Source organism: Apteryx rowi, unplaced genomic scaffold (assembly GCF_003343035.1).
Source record: "Apteryx rowi isolate R43461 unplaced genomic scaffold, aptRow1 scaffold_120, whole genome shotgun sequence".
NCBI lineage: Eukaryota > Metazoa > Chordata > Aves > Apterygiformes > Apterygidae > Apteryx > Apteryx rowi.
Window position 1 is genome coordinate 401,481 of NW_020447420.1, and position 26,524 is coordinate 428,004.

Sequence of the window (26,524 nt, forward strand, 5' to 3'; positions counted from 1 at the left end):
ATCTAATGCTGGGGTCAACTTGGTGAAAATATCTGTAAACTTTAGCTATACCAAAACAGAGCTATGCGAACTGTCACTTCATTGTCAGGTAACCTGGAATCATTACACCAGCTTACATGTTTAAACCAGTTCATGTTTAAATATATTAGTATGCATTCAACATTGCTATTTAGTATAATTGCTTTAAAAGAAGTTTATTTCATCAACATATCATTTATTTTAAAGATTAAATAATCAGAATACAAAATAAACAGCCATTTGAAGAAATTACTAGATCTCATCTGTTTCTATGATGAAAAAAATTTCCAAACATCAATGACTGGGTCCTTTTATTGAATGCCGGAAATATTTGAGGAGACAAAAGATCAAAAAAAAAAAACTTAAAAAAAAATTACAGAGTTGTTAGCTGTATTAAATAAACACTCTGCAGTAACAGTATCAAAAAAAGTATTCAGACTGAGTTATCAACATTTTTTACATTCCTAAAGAAGAGTTTTTTCTTCCTTTTCAACTGCACACACAGAGTTGTTGGGAATCTCAGATTCTAGAATACACAGACGTTAGAAAGGCAAGTAACCCAGCCACAATGAAAACTCGTAGGTAGTGTTAAATAATGTCTTCCTACAAGAACATGTTTTAATGTCTCGGTACAATTTAAAATTCATAAGTTCAGCAGTCTCTTCATAACTTTATACAACCTATATTCTTCATTTTCTTTACACAACCTCAGAACATGAGAAATAGTACAAGAGGAACTATCATGCTTGCAGTAATTTCAGCTATGAGATTTTCAATTCTCTCCCCCTAAAAGCAGATCATAAGCAAAAGTTTCATGACCTAAACTTTGAGAAGCCAAGCAGCAAAATAAAACTCTATTCCTTTCAATACCCTTACTGATAGTAATACAAATTACTTTCCATATTACTTTCTCCTCACATTTAAATCAAACAATGTCTGTGCTGTTTACAGTTCTAGATCACAAGAGTTAGCTCAAGTAGTATACAGAGCCGAGCCACTGAAAACAGTGTCCGTAAGGTACTTAACGCAATGGCTTCAAGAGAGTTTAGTGCAGCTCAGGTTGCTAGGAGTTTGAGAAGATGAGCAAGCCAGTAAGGTGACCTAAAGCTAAAAAACGAGGAAATTAAAATTAACAGCCTCAGCATGCAAACTTCTTAAGAACCAAAAAGTATCTATATGCTTCAAGAATACAACAAAGCAGAAAGATATGAAATAACAAGATATTTTTAATCACTGAGATTACATCAGTAGATCAGTATGTTTACATCATCTTTCAGTACACTGCAATTAGCAGGAAATAGCAATCAAGAACAAATTCTGAACATCTTTGATGCCTTCCAGACTCTTTCTCCTTGATGAAAGAAMTAATGCATAGAAAACTGAGGAAAAACAAAAAACAAAAAAAAAAGAGTATACAAATAACAGAACAAAACTAAGGAACACGCCTGATTAGGGGGGCTGGGGAATTTGTCCCAGAAGACTAAGCAACAGCATTTGGGGGTACCCCCCCCCTTTTTTTCCCAACTACAGCCCTTCACTAAATTCAGAACGTTGTATATTGTTCACCTTCAAAATCCCATCCCAAATACGATGCAAAGTCAGATTAAAGCAATGAGCTAGTGTTTTTTAATCATATCTTCATTGTGTTTTTTTTAATTCCTCTCTTTGCTGTTTAGAACCTCAAAAAAAACCACCAAAACATCTGTGACACTGGTTTTGTGCTTGTGTCTGCCCTCTGCTGTCTGAAATGCAGAAATTAATAATATTCCTAGAGCTCTATGAGAAAATAACCACCGTTACATACAACATTTAATCATTGCAGTTTCATGATTAGCTASAAATCAAGAGAAGAAAAAGAAAACAGAATTAGAAAACAGACAGACTCAGTGGTTCTGCATTAGTGGAAAATCCTAGAATACCTAGAAGACGCAGCTTTCAAAGTCACTAATTTTCAGAAATCTGTATGATATTATCCACAGCAGGAACACAACAAATTACGGTAATATATAAATATTACCAAAAATAAAGTTGCTGTTTCTTGCAACAATTATGAAAACTATCTTGAAAGCAGTTTCCTAAACAGTACTGGTTAAAATAGCCAAGAGTTATTCTGTAATGTGGAAATGACTTTCTGCTGACAGCAGGAGCTACATCCATGCAGATCACTTTACTGCTTTTGAACTCCAAGAAGGTGCCTTACTGCACTTTGCATCCACATGAAAAAGTCTCTGGGTTACTTTAAAACTCCAAGTCCAGACCTTGACTTCAGAGTGTTGTCTCAGCTCTCAACTTTGCTTCCAGGGCTCTACTGAAATTTTTCAAAACAGGCTGAGTGAAAAGAATTTCCTTCTTCTCCTCTGCCTACCCACTGAGGAACCTAAACATGTGATGATTTTTCCATCTCCAAACCAATTTGCCATGGACAGATCCTTAAAATCTCTGTTTGATAAACATCTGAATGTCATCTCTGGTAATCAACAGTATCACTTCATTCTCACATTATTGCTGAGCACAGCAAGGAAAACTACAAGTTTGTTGCCATCCCGTTGTCCACTGAGCAGCTACTGGAGGCATGGCATATGCAGATATCAGAGAACGCTGCCAGCAATCTCTGATAATGTACATCAGGTCAATTTAATGCTTTTAGCTCAGTAACAGGTGAGAAGGACAAATTTTAAGTAATCTAACCAAAAAATTCTGAAAAATAAATTGTTTGAAGCAGGTAGGAAAGCTGAAGTAGAACAGGCAGAAAAAAGTTCAAGACTCTCAGTGAAAAGCTCATTCACTGCTTAAGCTTAGTTTAACTGTCAACTGATTACACAATTGCTGTTCATACTAACAAAGGTCTGACTAGATTTATATGGTGCAGATGCAAATTTAATCAGCTTATTACTAGAAAAATGAGGTGGATTTACATGTAATCCTGCATAAATACAGCTAGCACTTCTGACCAAGTTGCTCTTATCCTCAAAAGTGCAAAGGATTATAATAGTCATCATTTACATATATATTTTATTCTGAAAAAATGAAGTATGGAACTTATGCCAACAAATTATATGAAATATCTGGGTTTTTAAAAGTGTTAAATAACCTAAGAAAAAAATTTGTTTTCACCCCCAGTTTCTTTTTGATATCATGCTCACATTTTTCAGCCTGTTTTGACCCATCCATCCCCACTTGGAGTAACAGTCTCCCTTTACCAGGCGGTGTCCTTGAATTCATAAAGGACACTGAAAAGATTCACATTAACAATATGTGCTGCTGTCCTGGGAATAAAGAAAGTGAATCTGTGTAATGCTGATTTACATTCTTCATTATCTTCTAAACCATCCATTAATTTGCATTAATGATGATCTTTCATTTTCTCATGAGTTCACAGGAAAAAGAGGCAATAGGAATGATGCTACAAGCCCAGTTCATCCACTGCTGTAACTGCACTGATTTTTTTTTTTTTTTGGTTATGAGTTGAAGCAGAAGGCATTTAACTACAACATAACTCCTCCATTTCTTCTTGGCATTCACTCAACATAAGGGAGCTGACAGCAAAGAGCTCTAATCCAGGAGAAATCAAGAAGGGATTCATACTACTCATTCAGATTTTCTTTTTAAACTGTGTTTCCCCTTTAATTTGCCATTAAGCAGGAAAAGTTACCTTCTGTAACCAGACACTTCCCACATGAGAGCAAATCAGCTCCCCAGTTATGTAGGATAACAGCTACAGGAAAACAACTGGGGAAATACCTTCCTGTCTTCAGCATACGGTCCATATTGCTGGATTGCCATAGCTAATAATAGTTGAAATCTCTACTAGAGAAAACAGGGAATGAAGATAGTGAGAAAACACCTGTCATCCTGCCTCTCACACAATTAATTAGTAATTTTGGTAGTTTTCATAACAATTTCTCCAAATATTAAGCTTCTTCAGTGAAGGTCTAGTGAGCAGATCACTCCTGTCACTCTGATGCTGAAGTATAAGGCAACATGTTTGATATCTTCATCTGACTTTGGTACAAATGGCACTAAAATATTCATTATAAATTACAAACATCAATCCAAAATCTACTCCATGGCATTGCTATACATAACCCAATCAAGTCAGAAATAGTTTCCCTCGCATTTGGCAATATTATCTCTGAAATTCTCCAAAGGAGTCATATTCCATAACATATATGCAGAAGGTCCCATTCTGCCATTGCCAACACATACAGTACTCCTAAACCAAAGACCAGTTCCTCCTGTTCTTAGACTGGATTCACTCATGCGAAGGACCAAGCAGAGAATGTGTTCAGAGACTGGGACAGAAGTCTACAATGGGTAAAATAAAGCAAATTATCCTTGTTTTCTCTGGGATTGCTTGAGCGATTATCTGATCACCTAGCTGATTGTTCATATAGTTAAATCTGAACTAACAGAAAAAACAGAAAGCAGACCACTATTAAACTTGTTTAAAAAGGGACACATAAGACAGCATGTGAAAATCTTCACTTCCGTAAGAGTTCTTAGCAGAACTAATAAATTGGTATAAATGCATAATTTTTGCGGCAAATATAAAAAGAAAATTAAGGACTATATTCCAGCATGTCGGTGGGAGGTCATCAGAACCAAAATTGGTAAAACCTCATTGCCTCTTCTATGTGAAACACATTGTTTCCAACTTACATTATCAGTCTTTACAGGACAAAATCCACAAAACCATCAACAAGACAGAATGAGGCTCATTCACACAAACTTTCAGGATGTGGACAGCATCAGCTAGACACTCTCTCAGTTACCAACAGATGCTTTGTTAATAAAACTTGGATATACAAATGTCCACAAAATGTCTTAACAAGATCAGTTGTGACAGTTAAAGATAACGGCTGCCATCATGCTACGTCATGTCAAATTACTGCAAAGAGACATTGATTTTTTTCACATTGTTAACCCAAGAACATTGACTACAAACAAATATAATTATCTACAGAAGAACTCAAAGTGCAAGATATTTTGCACCACTTCTGCAGAAGAGCAGTGACTTTGAGGACCAGATAGGAAAATAATTTTGAACAGCTGGAAATTATAATTGCAGTGTAACAAAGTAAAGTCAAACATTGTTTCCTAGAGTCAGCCAAAAGCCAAACCACAGACTTACCTTAAGATACAGAAGCAGCTCTTGGTCCCAGAAGATAAGCGACAGAATCCAAACCTCTGTTTGCTGTCAATGTCTGTAAGCACAAATGTAAAGTTCTGGCCAACTTGGTTAACTGCATGGCTGAAAATAAAGAGAATAAAAAGGAAAAATTAATGCTGAGCTAACTCAGTGTCACAAGTATCTAATCTGACTAAGTCATTGAACCTATAACATTTCCTCTTTCAGCAGAGCTTTTTGAGAAATTAACTTTGAGAATATACACCCTTAGAAACTTAAATATGCAAAGGGGTTGGAGGGGGTTTCCTATTTTTTAAGCATGAGAGGATATTAAAAAAAAAACATTTATCTTTAAATAAAAACTGATACGACTATCAGGTATCTTCAATACAGTACACACTATACCAACCAAACCTGTGTTCTCTCACATAATTCAAAGTATTTCTTATTACTCTTTGTTCAAGAATTAGTTTAGTTCAAGAGCAAGATAATGTTTAGTAACATGCTGGTTTTTAACACTTGTATATTGACTTGTACAAGCATTATATTCATGTATCAATTCTGCACGTACACCAAATACAACATCACTCCAAAATGTCCAGTAACTGGAACCATTCCAGATGACTCTCCTTTGCAGCTATGCATTCACAACAACCACACACATACACACAAAAAGGGATTCAAAATATCACCTTAAAAAAAAAAAGAAAGAAAAAAACCCTATAATTCATATTAGTATTTTACTGCTTAGAAGGTGATGCTTGAAACAACTTTTTCAAAATAAGATGCTTTACATTTAAAGCACAGCACTTTTAAAATACAATTTATTATCAAAATGAAAGACATTGAACATTATGGACAGAAGCCTTTGAATTCTTCAGGTATTACCACATTTGTTTAAAGCTAATCAAAAGTTTAGGTACATTGATGGCAAATTCCATAAAAATCCATGCCAAATTCACTCCAAGTTTGTGGAGATGTAGTTTTACTGTCAGATATGTCATTCGGGGTGAAGCCAGGAACAATATACTTATGAGAGAACTTTCACATTCAGGCTTTTAATCTATTTGACACTTTAAAATGCTATGAAATTAACACTACCATGAAATATTTCAGGTTATGTTCTAGTCTATTTTAGGTCTACTGAGAACTGGTAAAACTGACCAGCATTTACATATGCATCTTTACTAGTCAATCTTACCCACATGAAAAAAAACACCAAGTACATTAAATTCATGGCCACTCAACCAATTAAGTCACAAGCCTTAAAAGTGAGCAAATATTCTCTTCTATGATGCCATCTACAATGCAATAAGCAATTTATGTGCAAGTCTATACACTCAGCCTAACGAAAACATTGCAAAATAGGCACATTCAGAAACAAAATTGGGATCAGGATCAAAAAGATTCCACTATGCAGCTTAGAAGTAAGAATCCCTTGATGGATCCCAACCAAGGAAGAAAAAAAAAAAAAACACTGCAGGAATGGAGACCAAGAACTTCTCCAAATTCACAGATAAACAAAAAGACAGAAATTTAAGCTTTTCAATAGCCTGAGAATTAGACAGTATAAGTACTATCATCCTACCCAATGCTAAATGTCAACAGAGCAAACATTTCTATAAAACATAGAGAGCTGCTGGGGGATACCAAAAATTCCCTTACTGGTGTTACGTTTTATCTGTAAAGCTTAGATGCAATGTTACTATGGTGATTTAGTATGGTGTTTTAAAAGGGGATTATATGCTTAATTTTAACAAGGTTGAGAGCAGTGTGTGTGTGAGAAATAGCATTCTAGCTGACAATTAGCATTATGGAACAGGGAAACAAACATTCTTCATTTGCAGCAGGGAGAAGCTGTTTTATTAAACGATTGTGACAAGTTGGTAAGTTCCTCCAAAGCAAATTTAAAGATTCTTGCATTTACATAATTTGCACAAACTAAACATTCCTGATAGGTCTTGCCTAAGTTTCAGTTGCCAGTACTTCATACAGAAAACTAGCCCATTCATTTACTATTTCGGCTGAAAAAGTCAGATTTCTTATTCATACACTAACCAAAGTATTTTTGCAAGACTTTGCTGAGGGAAAGAGGGGAACAATATATTTTGAAACAGTCATTCATTGCAGTATTTACTGACTAAAATATTTTGAAGAAAAAAAAAAATAGGAGCTATTTCATCCACATCATTCCTGAAGAAAATTTATAACTAGGCACTGCCACTGTAAGGTGGCAAAAGAAAATCCCTCCCACCCCTGCCAAAGCATGAAACCACAGATGAAGTTGAAAAGAATTCTTAAGGAATTAAGAAATCCATGTAGGTTTAACATCAGACATGGAAAATTATTTACAGGTCTGTAGAGAAGAATCCCATGTTTATTACAGTTTTGCAGTCCAACTGTAGTGACACATCTCAAAATTTGAGTATCACCATAAAAAAACAGAAAAGCCTGGAAAAAAATGCTTTATGTAAAATAAATAAGCTGTCCTATTTGTGGCTTATTCTTCAGGAGAAAAAACTTTCAGCATCTGTCCTTTTGTATTAGTTTGTGAATGACTCCTAAATCATGAGCATCCAAGAAACACCTGAGGGGGAAAAAAGGAGGGGTGGGGGGAAAACACCTTCTTCATTACACTTGTCCATAAGTGCTGCAGAACGTCCAGACCACTGGGAGGGCCCCAGTTAGATTCAATAAAGATTCAGAAAGAACAAAGCAAACTTTCCACCATTAAAGGTGCTTTTTCCTAAAATCCGAAGAAGATCCATAGCTCTCTTTTCAAATGAGAAGGAATTCTATTTAGAGCCTAGCAGGATGGAAGCACCATAAGTCTCATCTCTAAATGTGCAGATAACAGTTGGGGTTTGGGGAAAGGGGAGGGAAGCGAGATCTTCAAAATCTCCCATGAATAGCTATATCTGACTGTAATAAAAATTAATCCTGGCCTGAAATTTGATTAAGTTGGAGTTCCTCCCTCTTGCAGTTGGAGAACAGCTCTGCCTTGGTCCTGTGGCTATAAAACTAGGAAAACTCATGGTTCACTCTGCTTTCAGTAAGGTACGTACAGGAGCTTTAGATGTCCTTCACCTCAAGGAAAAGGCAATTAGATGACGGTGGTTTCTGACCACTTCTCTCACATGGAAAATTTATCTGATTAAAATATCTTTATGAAGGCTGAGTGGGAAAACAAGAACAAAAGCAAAACAAAACACCAAGACTTTTCCTCATTTTAAAGGGATTCTGATGCCTTCATGTCTGAGGCTCACTTCAAAGACCATTTCTGAAGCAGTTCATCCTGTCTGCAAGAATATTTCCTCACCTGGGAGGATCTGATTCAGTTCCTCTCACTATTTGCTATTTGACAAAACTGGTAACTCAACAAACACTGAATTTAAAGTTGTTGTAGGCTTCAGCTTATGCTAAACATGAACAATATGAGTACATATATACATAAAATCAACTTAAATTGAGTATATTCAACTTAAATTGACTATAATTCAAAATGAACATTGCCAGCAGAACACATTTGATAGGTTAATGGCCTATGACCAATAACTTTTAGTTAAATCCTACCACTTATGGGGAAGAAGGAGCTACTTCCATCAAGCTCAGTGAAGTACACTAATTTTACTGTATCTTGCTTGCATTGCTTCCTCTCCTTTGAAGAAAGATTTTTACATAATCTTGAAAATGTTTAAGTTTTTAACGGAAATTTGAGGCTCCTCTCTTGTGCATCTATGGCATTCATGCATTTTTTTCCACATAAAAAAATTAGAGTGTCTCAGCACCAAAACTCTCAGCACAGAGAACGATTAGATATGCAGGAGATACGTCCTTCAAAAGATCCTGATTTGCCTCATAATCTTGACGTCTTATCATCATTTAAGGTTGTGATCTGGTGAAAGCCAGAGTACTGCTTCAGCTTTTGCTACCCTGTTTTATGAAACATGCAGACATTGAAGAGGCACATATGAAGCCTTACATACTTTCTCAGCATTTGCTGATGTTAAACAATGGTTTTTCTTCAAAGTCAGTGAACTGAAGTGTCACCAAGAAGTTTCCACTGAAAGCCTAGTGTGCCACTGCACATTACACAGAATTTGGCTATGTAAATTAAACTTCCCTAAGTAAAAGTACTTCCAAGAAAGGGTATAAAGTGAGGGTATCATTTAAGCAGGACTTAAAAACCTATATTCTATGACAGTTAATGGTACTTTGTCCTGTGAGTTAGTGAAAGAAAAGGTAGTTTCAATTCTTCAGAAGCTAAGCACTTCTCACTGCTTATATCAGTATCTGTTCTTCATAATTCATACTGATCATTTTTCCAGAGATCCTGGAGAGATCTCCTGTACAGAGTATTATTCCCACAGAAGTTGTTCTCCTATGATCTTAATTTATTTGAACAATCAGAAAGTATCTCCACTATTACATTAAGAATAATAATTTTAAAACCTCTCAATATTATAGAGAGATTCTAATATTACAACTGTTAAAGCTAACAACAAGGTAAAATGAAAATCTAGTTAACTGGAAATAGTATCCAAATATTTACAATGCCTTACTGAAACTGGTTTAATGTTTGTCTCTCTTTCTGTTCAGAGTGAACAAAACACAATATAAAGAAAACTCACCCTGAGGACTAAGAATGACAGTAACTGGAAATTTGATCCAACATACTGCTCTTCAGGCACATGCAGTGGGTTAAAATCCCAATGGAAAGTGCTAATCTGCTCTGTAAGTCGCAACTGTACAACTTTTCTGACATATAACTGAAGAAAATATTTCTAAAAGTAAATTCTTTCCATCTCACTGCAGAAAAAAAAATATTCAGTGAGAATACTGAGGGGAAATTAAAGCATTGTCTGAGGTCATTTCATTACGAGGCCAGCCGTTCAATACTTTCAACAGCTGTTTTAAATGTTATAAGAAATGCATAAACAAATAATCAGTAGTAGGATGACAGTAAATAAAGAAAAGATCGAGTAGTCCAAATTTGTCACTCGCTGAGTTCCAGAAATAGCCTCTAAAAACAGATATTTGACCAGTTCTAAACCTGGAAGTAGCTAAAAGCTGAACAACTTGTACATAAGATGCACTGTATTTTTCATTTTATTATGGTCGCATTTAATACATTTGCATTTAGTGATGTAGTTTTCTTTCTCGCTCTAACTGGAAGGTTAATCCCCACATATGGTTCAAACGTGAGTCAAACTTGCATCATAAAAGGCATAACAATAAGCATTTACTGACGTATATCCATACAGTCCATATACATCCACTTAGTTATTTTTACATCTAGGAGAAGAAAAGTAGCACACACCTCTCAGCTGCCACATCCTTAACTTTGGACACCCTTTACATTGTGGAATATTGAAAGTCTCAATTTTAAATTGCTAAGTATGCTACAGGGCACAATCGCTCATTAGCATTGAAAAATGGTTGGCTTATAGTCTTTTTGGTTCCAGCTTCTGATACTTGGTGAAATGAGAGAATTCCAGGAATGGGATTCACTTTTCATTATGTTCTCATTTGCACTCCATATGGGTTTTCAACCTTCCCATCTTTCAAAATGTTCTAATGTTAAATGTTTTGTTGGAAAAAAAAAAAACAACCTACACATAGTAAGCACAAATGTTTCTATTACAAAGGAAACCTCCTTTAAACATATATGTGGGAAAAATATATACCTCCCCTTAAGAAAGGAAAAAAGATCAGCAAAATTTATTTTAAAATATCAGAAGTATTTGCAGCTTTTCAAGGTCACCTGAGTCAACAAGCACTGGTTAAGTAGCTCATGTTGACAGCCCAAGATATTCAAAGTCTCTCTTTATGTACAAATCGGGTACAGCACAGGCACTGGTAATAAAAACTGTCTCCAACAGTGCCTCAGCAATGTCTCTCAACCCTGATCTGCAGGAACCACCTGGAGGGCTGAAAGAACATATCATCTGCATGATCAGTTCAAGCTTTCGGCTCCCCCCAACCTGAGATTACTACGCAGGAGGACAAAGTGTAGCAGTGGTTTTACTACGTAGACCAAAGAAGCACAGTGAGATTTCATCTCCATTCACAGAAACTAGTGAAGAGTCTTTCAAGATAACTTAAAAATACCTGCTCAAGCTGGCCTGTGGGATAAAAAAATTGAGTAAACAATGGCTCATACAATAAGTGATAATTCAGATTAAAAATGGATGTGATCTACAAAGAGAATCACTTTACTGTAAGTATCACAAATTCCACTGAAATGAGAAAAAACACATTTCTAACAGTCTAATCACAATTAATGTCAATTTTAGCAATGAAAAATATTCGGAGTGTTAGCTGCAAGACAAGTGACGCTAACCAATTAAATGATGCTGCTATGTGACAGGAACAGTGGTGCATCCTGCTAAAATTTGAATGTTTGTGCTCTCCATTATATCATCAAGAATAACTCAAAGTAAAAACAAAACTAAAAAAAACTTCATTCTGGTGTTTTCTAAATTACAAAAATTTAATATTCTCAGTGGAACACAGTTCCCGTCAAATCCACAAGAAGTTACTTTATTTTCAGAAAAAAATTAGAAGCCACATTAAGTAGCCACAAGGAAACCACCAGCATTTCAACAAAATCAAAAGGCCTTTAAATGTAAAGCATTTAATAATTCATTATTCTGTCTATTCTGTCTAAATTTTGGCAGTTAAGAAATCAAACATGTATGTATACAAAAGTTTTGATATTGCATATTTGATGATTACTACTCAAGCATTTTAACATCCAAATACTATGCAAAACTGAAACAAAATGCACTTTTATTGCTGCCAGTGAACAGTTCAAACTTTTAAAACTTTTTTTTTTTGATAGTGCCCATAAAAACCCCAGGAAAAAGGGATACTGAGACTATATTTTGCACTTGAGTGCTTTAAATCACAGTCAAACAGACAGAACATTAAGAATGGTATGGTTTTTATTTTCTATAGCGGTTTTATTGACAAGCTTATTTTCTTGTAAAGTTTGAAAATCTAACACTACCTGTCCACATAGAAGGGGAAACAAAACTTGGTCAAAGTCTGTAGAACTTCCTGTGGAGAGAAAAAGAGATAATTTATACATCTAATGGGACCAATAAATCTAATATTAACCACATCGCACAATTTCACAACTTTGCCCTGAAGAAACAGGAGACAGATGAAGAAATATGGGCTTTATCAATTACATGGAAAGAGTACCAGGCAGTCAATCATGTGAAATAATAAACATGATCAAACTTCATTAAAAATGAAAAATTAATCAAGATTCACACATGGGCAGGCAGCAGGAGCCATCCAGCAATTCTCCAAAGAGTAGGAGGAGGTTGGGTTGTTGAGTGTTAACACCTCTCTAGGGACACTCTCTACCCTGACCATATGGATCATAGTGAATAACACCAAACCACATGGGTTTGGCCTGGCAGGACCACTTCTGCTGGCACAGCTTTTGCCTGTTACCTAGGAACAGAGGTCTGGGGGATTAGAGAATGCTTCCTAGCATCAGCAAGATAAATAACAAAAGATAAAGCCAATAGGTCTCATAGTAGGAATGTTTAACATTGTGTACTACTATTTGAAATAAAATTTGAAGTGTTAATAGACTGATTAAAATAAGGTATATTAAAATAAACACAAATTATTTCATCTACAAACTATGTTCTAGATGTTGCAAAGCAGTACCTCAGACTTAGAGAAACTTTTAAATACAACCTTTGTATGATCTCAAAGTGTAAGGGTGAAGTCTGAAAATATGATCAAGAGAGAAATGCTTATAATTAAAAAATCATTTTCAGCTTGAAAACCTTAAACAGATACTGTCATTAATGGGGCAAAACCAGAAAGATATGTAAGTCTCAAAATATACAGAGTAATCTGTTTACACTATATTGTTCGATTATATCCAAAGTTTGAATTCTGTATTATGTAATCCACCATAAGGGCTACAAGGTTTGCAAACATTTACCACCAATTTATTGCCTGTTCTCCCCTTCACACTTACATATCTCAGCACCTGAAATGTAAATAATACGTCTGCCTTAAACTGAAACAAGATCACCATGACTAAATGATAAACCATCTGATAAATTATCAGCAATAACTAAACTGAGGCTTCTCGCTTCATTTATTTTTAAAACCAATTCCATCATTCAACAAATAAACTACATCAATCTAATAACCTATTCAATGAAGCAGAAAACATATTGACTCCCTTGCAAGAACATGTTCCGCCTACATAATTCAAAGAAGCGTCTCCCATGCTTAGCTATGGTTTCAGGCTCAACTGCTCACAGACTCTACTTTGGAAATCTCTTGACAACAAAGATGTGGCAAGTTTTTAAACAAGATTTCAGGTAGAAACAGAGAAGGAAGCTTTGAGTGCTTGCCAGTTTATTGATAGATTATTTAACCACCTTTTGTTTTTTAAAAAACAAGAAAAGATATATTGAAGACTGCCATGTACGTCAATGAAGTCTCCTTTTATTTCAGCAGGAAACTTGCAAAGAAACTATACAGATTTCAGAGTAAACTTTGCAGAAATATGTATTTTGATATAAAATAACAACTTGATTGTAAAGACATTATTCATGTGTTTGGGTTCACCCATGTGCAGAGCCTCACTGACTTCCACAGGGATCTAACCAGTCTGCTGCACGATTCAGATCGCTGAATCAAACCCTAAATTCATATGCTTGCTAATGCACTAAAACTTTATTTTCATGAATTTTAATTATTACACAGTTGTCCTTTACTCATAACTGAAAAATAAATTCATAAATTGCAAAAAAAACCCAATATTTTAAAGGAATCAAAATTATAATTGAAAGAGAGTGAAGTATCTATATGTTTATTGGCCTTATCAATAAAAATTCTCCTCAAAATAATGACTGCATATCTAAAGCTATTTTTAGAAATAAAGCCACGCAGCTGCTACATAGAATTTTGAAATAAAACAGTGTTAAATGATAACAAGGCAGTGCTGTTAAATTGCTCATCACAGTCATCTCAATATGGCAGAATATATTCTTCCCATTGCCGCAATGAAGTAAGATTTAAATAATTATTGTAACTGCAAGTAAAAACATTCACATGATGAAACACTTYAGCATCTCATCAGCATTGCAGTATTGTAGGATAACAGTATATCACACAGAACTTACTTTGCACTTGTTTCTTGATATTTATAGCTTCCTAAACAGAAAATGAAATTCTCACTTAAACAGGCAATATACTTAATCTGTACTGCCATACACTGTCTTTGTCTCTTAAAATAAAACTTTTCAGTAATAGAATTATGCAAGTTTTATAATGTTACCATACATAATTTGCCACTCATTATATGCAAAGAATTATCTGCTTGATTTACAGCTCAAAAAATTGAGGCAACCAACTAGTTCAGGTTAATCACAGAGGCATTTTTTAAGTTTTAACTATTAAAAAAAAAATCACATACAGAATCACATTTTAATTAGCAAGGATACTGATACTTTACATGTAAGAAATACTGTTATTGGAGAACAATTCAATTTTTGCTCAAGTTACAGACTAGTTACTGGGCATGTAATCATACTTTTTTTTTTAATATTACTCATTTTGATATATTAGCAATGTCTACATAAAATACATCTTCCTACAGACCTGTTTAGGTGGGTGGTTACTTAAAGCCTAGCAGGATCATCATCTTTTTAGGATCCTAACAAAAAATATAACAAAACAAAACCYAGAACCCCTCCGTGACATCTTATGATCCTTTTCATGTTTTTACCTGACATGAAAGATAGAGGTAGTGTCAATAGCCTGTTTTTTTTGCTTTATTCCCTTATGCATATTTTCCTAAAGAAAAAATACATAAATTGCTCTAAAATGAACCCCCTAAAAAGGGGGAAAAAATAGAAGAAGCAGGGGAAAAAAAAAAAAACGAAAAAAAAACAATCCAGGACACACAGCCGATAAAGCATAAATTACCCCGTAGCTGAAACCAGTGTCTCTAGGGTATCACATGCCAGTTTTCTGGATCAATCCCCAAGTTTATATTTTCACAAATCTTTTTACATGCGGTTTGATTTTTAACATTTTAATGAGCAAAAAGTGCATCTATAGCAGCCCAGCACCACAGTTAAAGTGCAGGGCATGAACTGCGTCCCTTGGGGGACCGAGCCTAGCCGTGGCACCGCTGGCTTTAGGACATACACCACCTGGTTCCATGTCCCAGGGTTCCAGCTCTTTTCATAATCAAAACACTGCTGACATTATAAACCCCACACGGGTTTTCTAAAATCCTTCCCAATCAATAAAGCCAGTACATAACTTATTGGAGACAACACAGAGCTCATTGATTAAGTTTGGTTTCAGTAGCAAAGTTTTCAAAATAAATGAGCCAGGAATACAGTGTTCAGCCCTTTTGTGTCACGCAGCAATTTATGAAGGGGAGGCAGCCGGTGAAAACATATCCCCCCCGCACACACACACACTTTAAACGGGTATGCAAAGCAAGGTTGCTAAATGCACACTTAACTTTCATCCTGGATTGTCTATGTACTGATATAAGTAGACAGCAGAGAAAGTTGATTGCTGCTGAAGAATATACTTGCATATTCACTTGTGAATTTAATATGCACCCAGTGCAAAGGGCATCTTAATTCAAGTCTTTAAAAAACAAAACAAAAAACAACCCCTCCCCGCCACCTTTCACTATATACTCCCATTTCAAAGTCAGTGGAAGAACTTTAGACCCTTCTAAGTATACAGGACTGCTTTATTTCTCTTTTTCAAATGAACATCAGTAACAAACATCATATGCTACAGGTACGATTAAATAAATTAAAAAAATGCACTGAAAAAAAGATATGCAAATTGTTGAGTCTTATATAAGAGGGGCAGACTGTTCCAAACTTAGTCTACTCTTAGGTTCAAAGTGAAACAGGAAAAGTTTGAGTAGAAACTGCAGTAAAACAAAATTAAAACAGGCAGAGAAGATCTGTGAAACATTATGAATGATTAGGGCAAGACACTCAAATATTAATCTGAGTCAGAGAAGAGAAACAATACACCACATAAAACACAACAGGTTGGGGACCCGTATTTGGAAGCCTATTGGGAAACCTGAGGAAAAGCAAGACGAAGTTGAAAAGGTTATCCAGAATACAGACAAGAATTTCAGCTATGGGAATGCCATGGAAAAAAACATATTTCAGAAAGTCCATACAACATTTTTAGAAGAAAACAATTCACATATTACAAGAGAATGGAGCATGGCAAACAAGATGGGTTTTCCATGGAGAGCTGACTCAGTGACGAAAAAGAACATGAAGTGAGTTTTATTTCCTTGACCTTAAACCAGAGGTGAAGTATTGGTGAGGCTGCCGTAAGTGAAATGCTAAACAGAGAGGATGGAAATACAAATAATTTTCAACTTATCCAGTCTGAGATACCCTCTGAATCCACGAAATAGGCATGAAACCCATCATCCCTTAGCACGGAGGGAAACGAAGAGCGTTTCAAGAGCACATCAGGAGACTAACAAAGGAAGGGGACACTGGAGAGCAGCAGGGGTTAAAAAGAGAACAACGAAAGCCAACTGCATGGGACGGAGAACTGATAATCAAGGGATACAAGGACAGGTAACAGGCTCCTTGACTTGACGGGCAAGCAACTATGGATGACTTTGTGAGAGCTATTTCAACCGACAACTACAGAGCAAAACGGGTTAGTTTTAAAAACTCAGAACTACTGTAAAGTAAAAATTAGGAACTAACAGACAAATTCACCTTTAAAAGGTTCTGCATATTTTTTATATCTGCTAAGAAACAACATCAAATTTAAATATAGCAAAAATGTTAATACAGCATAAAAGAGTGCTAAGACATTAACTGAAGCAAAATATTACCCAACTATTTCAAAATTTGGGTTGTACTTTAATCCGCCTTATAACCACAAAACTGTAAACTGCTTCTATATTTAATTCATCTCTCTGAAAATTTTAAGCTAACAATTAATTAAACAATTGACTGCAATGGAAAAACAGGCTTAAGAATTCAAAGTAGTTGTCAGCTCACCCTAATAACCAACTCAATGTTTATGACAACTCCATTTAAAGCCCAAAGGATGTTTAAAAAAAAAAACAAAAAAAAAAAGTATAAAATAATCTAGAACACTATAAATTCATGAGTTGGTCAGAAATTCATGTACGTTTTCCAAGGAAAGGGAACATCTCTCTGAAATTCAATAAAATGTTTTGCTAAGAATACTATTTTAGACAACATTTAACAAAGCAACTGCTTACAATGAAAAGGTAGTCACACATCAAAAATTTGTTTAAAGAATATCAGATGTAATAAACCAATGCTAGCACAACAGATTCAATCACTAATTTCAACACAGGGTTCAGTAAATCTTGTTTTGAAGATCTGAACCTTAGTTTGCACTTTATTATTAGTTTTATTATATTACTTCATATTTTGCTAAAGTTATTATTATGACAGATTATTCACATGAATTAACAAATGTCATGTAATTATACAGTTAAAATTCAGGATAAATGTTGTAATGCAAACAGCTTATAAAATGAATTTTAAAATTAAGAAGAAAGCACCCTGCATGCAAAGACCAGTATCACAAAGCCACAACAAAAATTTGAGAGTTTGCAAGATGAAGCAGCAGAGAAAGCAAAGAGCAATAAACTTGAAAACAAGATTTCTCTAGATCCTTTTTCATCTTAAAAAACACACATGAATTCCCTCAAAATATCATTGCTCAGTTAAAATATTAATGTCAATTTTCATTTTTCATTGATGCTATTATAAAACCTTTCTAGAAGCTTATAAGCTGATAGTTACTTATTTTTACTTCTTATAGCAGTACTAAATATTACTGACTTTTATAATGGTCAAAATATTTTAAGAATTTTAATCAGTTCTATAGAAAGCTCTTCCACCCCCAAAAAAGAGGAGTATAATGTGCCTAGTAGCATTAATTTAAATTCCCTCAATTGAGTTTTATGGCCGCTTTTTTTTTTAATGCTACTACTGTTTGAATACAACCTTATAGCAGTAATTCTTCCATTTGCTTAGTGTTCTCAGAATCCATTATCTTTCTGAGCAATTATAAACCTAGAATAAGGGGAGGGTTTTTCTACAAAAGTCACTTCTTCCGGTATGTTGTTGGGGGCGGGTAGGGGAGGGGTATTCAGTGTGAAATTAGAACATCATTTCATTGAAGGCAACCACTTGTCCTCAGGAAAATGTTATTTAAGAACAAAACAAAAATATAGATACACACACAATTTTGGAAACAGGAATAGCATGAAATAAATAACATTTCTTAAGCATATTGAGACCTGCTATTCTTTAAATATTTTAAGTATACAAAACGTGTGCACAGATGGGCAACTTTTCTTCCTGCATTACTAAAAACATATTTCATTATAAAGCTCAAAATCCCTGAATTTTTTAAACCTAATTGTGACTCTGTTTCTTAGAATTCACACCCCAAGGCCAAAGCTTTCCTGCCACCAGTCCTTCAAATCTGACTTGGACATTACACGGGAGGAGGCTTCAAGCCTCCCTGAGGTCTCACTCTTTTTACAACATACGCAAAAACAGTAGATAATGGGCCTATGCTGAATTCACTGCTCTACACAGCTCCTCCTGGGACACAGGCCTAGCAGATGTGATAAAAACTGTGTCAGAGAAGTAGCTCTAGTTTTTGCCTTAATGACAACTTCAACCTCTCAACTAATAGAACAAAAGAACAGAAACGACTAGTACTTTTTTCACTAGAACAAATCTTGAAGTAAAGCTGAACTAAACATTTAAGCAGGTTTTCAGAGATCTCCCTCAACAAACATCTTTAACCCTCTGCCCAAATTAAGATTTAGTTTTATCTTAAGACAAATGGATTTTAGCTAACATGTTACAAACAAAAATTACATTTGTTGGGGAGAGAGTAATGCTTCCAGTCTTAAACCACAAAGAACTGAAAAATTATATAAACAAGCAGAAAGATCAACTGCAACTACATGCATTAACATTTATCTACTGCTACAGAGGAGAAATGGCAGCATCAGAAAGCCGAAATAGTAATTGAACGAAATATATTTTAAACATGTAGAAGTTAACAATGAGGAATATTCTCACTTCTACTTTTAGGAAAAATTATGTGAGAACTATTAGCTGTTAACAAATAACCACAAACTTCTCTCACCATAAGATTTCCTACCATAAGTCAGTTGCACAGGTATACTGCACCAAAAATGTAGCTTTAAATATCTACTTTGGTTAACATTTGCTAAATGGTATAATTCTGGCTTTAGATGACTGGCCCTTTTAGACATCATCTCAAATGCTCTATTCAGCTCCAACTGCATAGCCCCTTAATCAGCAATCATTGTTCTCCGAGGCAGGACTTTGTTGTCAAGACAAGCACTGAAACCTTTAAAAAATTTCAGAACTGGCATAAGAAAAAAGTGATCTTTGTCAAACAAGGACAAATTTATGCAAATCTTTTATAAACATTCACAAACATTTATTTAGCTTTTGAAATGTTGGCCTCATTTGAGAGCATGAAAATGAGGGGGAAGTAGGAAGATGCAAAGGACAGCTTAGAGGCTGGCACACTACATAAATATTCAGAAGGAAGATTATAGGATTCATGTTAGGCTGTCTTAGGTTTCTCCAAAGTCCACATAGAATACCAAAGAACAAAACTAACGAGAAGTAGAGCAGATGTTAGACAATGCAGCAGCCCTCTTTTCCACACTCACTTGGCTATACTTCGATGCTTTCATTTTTTCTTTCAATATGGTTAGGTCATTCAAGGATTCTCCTATAGACTCTGTATTGTTGCTACAGAGCTATAAGCTGGACCTCTGTCAGCTTTCCAAAAGTTTCCAATGAAAAGGCATTATGCAAATTCTACCTCTCTTACTCTCTTTCAGGAAAAAAAAGCCTCCAGTATGCAGTCATTGGAGTATTGGAAGTCCCAGCCTTCATTTCTGTATGGTTGTGTTTGCCTTAGGGCCATGCTGCTTGTTTTGACAGTGGATCCCCCTAGATAGTTGGGATTAGTCGAGCTTGTTTAGATAAACTTGAAATCAAGGCCTTCTCTAGGTAGACAGCTAGATGTAGCTACTGAGTTTCCAGCTGCCTTCTTCTTTCATCCCAAAACAACTGCAGATTCACAGTAGATATCACAGCCACAGGCTATGTCACATACATAAGTACAAAATTAAAGGCTGCTAAAAGAAGCCTTTGTAAGTCTTAGTGCTAAAATAAGGAACCTGTACTGCATAGTTTAAACAAATTATTCACGAGGCACCAGTAAGGCTCTGCGAAGGACAGTTAACAAGACATGCTCACAAAAGAAAGACCCTGTTTACACAAATGGGCAAGATCATGTTTTATTATCATTTCTGCACCACCCACTGTCCAACCTTTTAAAAATATATATTTAAATAAATACTCTAAACAGTATCTGCTAAAATGTCTGAAAAATGAGTTCTGTTTATCAAATATAAACTTTAGGCTGCTATAAGATTATTATGAAAGTAATATTTAAATTAGATTTCCATTCATATCCATGACAAGACTGGGACAGATGTGATCTTTATAATAATCAGATGTTGCAAACCATGAGAATTCATTCACGCAATTATAACATGTCAACAGAGAAAGGCAAAGAGAGCTTCAAACCTAAATTAAAAACCTAAAAATCAAACTCGGTCCATTTGTATCTATGTTACACCTTTATAAATCTGCATTGTAGTTTAGCTCCAACAGGAGATATATTTTTCAGAGGGTAGGAAATACAGTTTTGATATTTTAACATTGTAATCTCTTCTAGCTGGGTCCAAGCCTTCACATACATTTGCGCAGCATCTGGCACAACAGATCGGAAACTAAAATAAAGGAAAAATTAATGACAAGAGTATTATAAACAATGAGGGGAAAAAGCTTATTTCAATGAATAGTAAATAATACTAAAAATCAACCCTTTTCCTTTGTTAAAGAAAAAGGGTGTGAAGAAACTCACCTGAAGATGATGATACCAAACATTTTAATTAAAAACAAGTAGTTTTATGGTTAGGACTCAAAGGTAAGAATCAAGACTGACCTATTTTTTAYTCCAACCTTTGCCACCAACTCTTTTTCTTCCCTTGTGCAAACAACAACTTCAGCTATCACTTTTCTTCCATCTACATATTATATAAATAGTAGCATCTCTCACTGTAAAATTAAGTCATTTCACTGACAAGATTTTTCATAGAAATTGAAAGTATTATAAAACGTAGGAGGATAACATTAGTTTTCAATATCCTCCTGCACTCGTTACTAAAGAAAATATTAGAGTGTATACCTAATTCAGTTAATCATTCCATACCATAAATCCTCCATTACTGACAATCTCAGCAGGAAATATGCTACAGACTGGGAATCCTAAGAAACAGCTGAGCAAAATATATATTCCTGAGAAGTAAAGAGTAAAACAATTTGATCATGCTATTTTATTTTAAGGAAAATGGATGAATAGTTTTAAAATTGTTAACTAAATAATTAAACATGACTGCTAAAAAAAAAAAAAAAAAGGCCATGTATATACCTAGCACAGTGTTATCAAATACCAGAAACATATAATTCATTGATTTGTCTTCTTACAAAATCTTCTAATTGCTATGACCAAGATACTGCTCACTGCTGGTTAGAAGGATATGTAGCTCTGTAAGAGCTTTAAAGCCAGTCACTAATGAAGTTACTTAACAGCTCTGTTAAGCATATGTTAACTTCCCTTTGCAGATGAGGAAACACATTACAAAACTAAATGACTATCCAAAGGGGGCAACAGCCAATCAATTCTTAAAATTCAGGAGTTCCCCTTTCTTAGATTCTCATTCACATCATACCTCTTTAAGAATTATCTACATGAGGAGGAAGGAGAAAATGATGATGTATGATAAGGACACTAACGACACCAGGAAAAGAAGAAATTTTCTAATATTAAACTTTCTGGAGATGATTCAGAGTCAGTAATCACCTGAGATAATTTAAGGTTATGAGAGGATACTTTTTTTCAAGATTGTCAATATCTTCACAGCTTTCAGATTTCCAAATATGAGAATATGCTAGATAGAACAGTGATCAAAAATCTGAAAGCTATAAATATATTGACTATTTGAAGAAAAGACATCTGATACATACAATGATGATAAAACCTGAGCTTAGATATTAAGTTCTCCAAGTATAAAACAAAGAATTTAGCTTAGACTTCCCCGTGTTAACACAGAATAATTTTTCCAACTTTTCTTTGTAATAGGCCACCAGCTCTAGGTTCCTATTCAGACACGTGCGAAAATTTGTGTGTGAGAACATCAGTTAATCTATCAACCAACAAACCCTTCCTTTCAGGTTACTCTCCAATCATTCTCTATCTAAAAAAATAAACAGAAGAACAAGAAATAACAAACGCAAAATAATCTGGGAAATTCAGTTATGGTTGTCATGCAATCTAAATGYTTTATGCTATACATTTTTGAAATTATTCAAAAGTTATACTATTAACAATAGTAAATATGCTATTAAATGCCTCCTGATGACCGCTGTGAGAAAATGCAATATCAAGAAATTAAATAATGTAAAAGTCTGAAAACTCCAGTTATGCATACACTTATACAGTAGTCTTCTTTCACAGCTAAGATGGTATTTAAAAATATATACTTTCCAGAACATGCATTCTACTGTTTTGCTATGCTACAGCACCTAGGAATACAGTACACCTGACATGTAGCACTCATCCTTTCACGAGCATTCCTGCGCACTTGCACGCTGGGACACCGACTACTGTACAGGGCCTTGCACCCTGCTGCTGCGGAAGTAGTGTCCAAGGTAGAGGGCAGAGGGACTTGATAACCGTGCAGAAAACCACAGATGAACATGTGGGATCGCTGAAGTAACAAATCATGAGTGAGAAACAACATTTTAATATAAAATTCTTCCTCTGGAAGAGACAAATAGGCAGATTATGTGATTTTACAGTTCACCATTGCAGAATAAAATGCAAATAAAAGGTCATGCCTACCTCAAAGTATGTACACATATAACAAGAGTGTCTAGTTATCAAATCCAAAAAAAGTCACATTTCTAGCCACCTTCCCCTTCCCCCCACCAAAAAAGCCCTGAGCTCTGTCTTTGACAACAAAGGGACTTCTTAAACCATCAAAATCTCCTGCCACCTTGGAAATCATCATGAACAGAGAGGGACAGCAATCTTCTAGAGCTCCATTTCACACACTCGCAGGCACCAGCACCTGGCTGCAAGAACTCAAGATGACTGTCATTTAAATAACAAAGCACAAGCTGTTTTGTGTGTTTTGATGCTCTTTTACATGCCACAGGATGCTTTGCAAATAAAAATTATACTTTTGTTTCCTGCTTGCTAGTTGTTGTTACAGCACCTTCAGTGAAGTTTTAGCTTCTTTATCACATTTTTTATGCATCTATACACTGGGATATGGGCAGACAAGTTGCAAGAACAAGAATCCAAAGAACAATCTCCTCCTCCACATGCCGAGGAAATTTTGAAGCCTTAATGACTGCTTTCAGAGCTATAATACAAAAGGTTCTCCTCGCTTTGTACAACAGGCTGAACAGTACAGCTAAATCAAAAAAGCAATATAAAACATATTAAGGTAAAAAAAAAAGCTGCAAGACAAAGTATTATCAATGCTCACTTAGTAGAAAGGTCTCAGCAATACAGTTGTTTTTTAAGTTATTTCACAAAACTGAATTTAAAAGTCACTTCTAGTCAACTAAGCTATTGTCCAACTACTTTCTGAGAGTTCCGGCATAATGACGTAAATTCATAACTCCAACGTTGTCCATGTCATTTACCTGCTGATACTTATTTTAATCATGTTTCAAAATAAGTTCTAATGTTTGTAGAGGATGGTACTTTCCAGTATTCTTGTCCATGCAAACATCAACAAGTCCTTTGATTACGGCTTTTAAAAACTAAGTGATTATTAGGAATCAATTATAAAAAAAGGAAGATAATTATGTGCATTGAGATGAGTTGACAACAATTTTAACAGGCCTATAGCTACCATATTGTTAGGAGCTTGAATTTATTATCATTTTAACAACACAAAGAAACTTTTTTATATATAATGATTTTTTAAACAACGTTTTTAAATTGTTCCTATATGGAACTATAGCAGCGCAACAGAACTGAATATTTTCAGGAGACTGAAACAAGAGAACTTTCTAAATTATTTTGATAATGACTAAATTAAGGAACTGAAGTGGAATATTACTGCATAAGCATCTCCCATTTTAAAGAATCCCATCTTTACCTGATGTGAATATTTTATACTTTTATCAATAAATTTAAACATAAAGTGATAATGATTACTCACTCTAGGCCTGATCCCACAACCTTTACTCACACGACTAGTCCCACAGGATTTTAATACAACTACCTCAACGAATAAGGTTTGGCAGGACAGGTTTTAAATTATTCATGTATTCACAGAGTTTTAAGGCCAGAAGGGACCATTATGATCATCTAGTCTGACCTCTTGTATAACAAAGGCCATACGATTGTACCCAGTAATATTTGCACTTAGCTGAATAACTTGTGGTGAAATCAAACCGTATTTCTTCAACATCCAATATTGATTCACATTTTATATAAAAGAAAATTCAAATTACTTAGAAAGTGGCTTGAACCGTTTTTACCTGCACTTCAATCCAGTTACTCCTCCTTTCTATTCAGTATTTGTCTAACTTCTGGACACAGGCTTTTGACACAGCTTTCAGAAATAGACTTTAGAGTCCGACACTATCTCAGGTACCCACAGGCCAAAATCAAGTCACCTCTTGGGATCCTTCTAAAGATTAACTGGCAGGTCTTATATCGCTCCATTATTTGTGTTCTGCACTTTTACCACTCCTCCCCTGCACCGCAGTTTCTGAAGCCAGGCGTCAGAACCGGATGAGCTTTCCAGTACTGCTCTCGGTGATGCCCCGGACAGCCATTTTGGGGACAGGAACAATGGAGAACCTGTCTAGACTGTTTAGTTTAAACAATAGGACAAAAATTTGATTACTCTCTCACTCAGCATGCCTTAGACTTCAGGACTTATCTTTTTCAAAGGCACTTACAAAGACTGGCTTACTGTCTTGCTCTGCACAAATCCACTACAATGATCTCTGCACCCAGTGGCCTACTAGTGGTAAAACAAACATACAAAATAATAAACAAAGCTAGAATGTTACAATGTTATATGAAACTCTGTTCAGTACCAGAAGGACTACTAAAAGCAGCTACTCTAGCATGCTATTAAATATATTCTCTATCTGAACTCTCTTGTCCTAGAAAAACTTTAATACTATAATCCTTAGATATGGTAAATTCAAACTTTAAAACGGAGCTTGAATAAACAGATTATGCCCAAGGTTCTATTAAGATGCAAATCACCTTTGCCATGCATTTCTCAAGTTTTGCAATTCTATCTAGCACAAATGCCTTGTAACACACTTAGAACAAGAATAGTACGCACTATTACATACATAAGGACACTAGATTTGAAAAGGTTTCTGCATTTTTTATACTAATTAAAATGATACTAGAGAAGCATACGAAAGGCACAAGTAGAAATACACAGGAAAAAATGACTTCTCACCTGTCTGGACTAAAGAAAAGATCAGTAAAAAAACCCAAACAACTAATAACATATGCCAAGAATGATATAATGAGGCAACGAATCAGGAATACATATTTCCTTCACTTTCATATATTAAAAGGTCTTGTAAAAACAGTAGTTATCAGGAATATGTATTTCCTTCCGTTTCATATATTAAAGGATATAGTTCTGTTCTAGAAGAATGCCCTAAATTCAGAAAACATTCTGATCTAAAGCCAAAGCCTATGGCTTAGTCCTTGTTTCTGATTTTCCTATCCACTGTTTCTTGGGCCTTGAACCAAAGCTTTGTCCCCATGGCTTAAGTTGTCTCCAGAAGGCTCCAGTGAAACAGCAGCTCTGTAACGCGCACCCAGGGACAAGGTGACCTCCTTGCACGCTGCACGGGCTGCTTGCCTGCTCCATACAGAGATTGCCAGTCAGGCTGTTACTTTACCACTACCTAGTCAATAGGGGTCACTGCACAAGCAAAATATTTGTAACTATCCTACTTTAAGTTTTATTAGGCTTTCACTTAAAAGGACTCTGTGTATGATGAAATATGATAACTCTATACAAGCTGAGATTATCAAATGCTTCAGAAGTGAGTATCAAATACTTCATATATTTACCATTTACACTATCTTGGTTTCACTCTGAAGTAGCTTTCAGAACACTAGAACCTCTTTTCTTCTAGATTT

The 26,524-nt window shown here is 35.1% G+C and overlaps 1 protein-coding gene across 3 annotated transcripts in view; it reads right to left on the reverse strand.

The window, feature by feature from the left end:
- The window catches only part of DENND1A (DENN domain containing 1A), a 229,151-nt gene that overhangs the window by 156,793 nt on the left and 45,834 nt on the right, over positions 1-26,524 (reverse strand). For all 3 annotated transcript variants that reach the window (XM_026089971.1, XM_026089963.1, XM_026089953.1), the window contains exons 4-5: positions 12,159-12,208; positions 5,150-5,269 (exon numbers count right to left, since the gene is read on the reverse strand). In XM_026089971.1, coding sequence (XP_025945756.1) covers positions 5,150-5,269; positions 12,159-12,208 — 170 coding nt within the window. The remainder of the gene's footprint in view (positions 1-5,149; positions 5,270-12,158; positions 12,209-26,524) is intronic.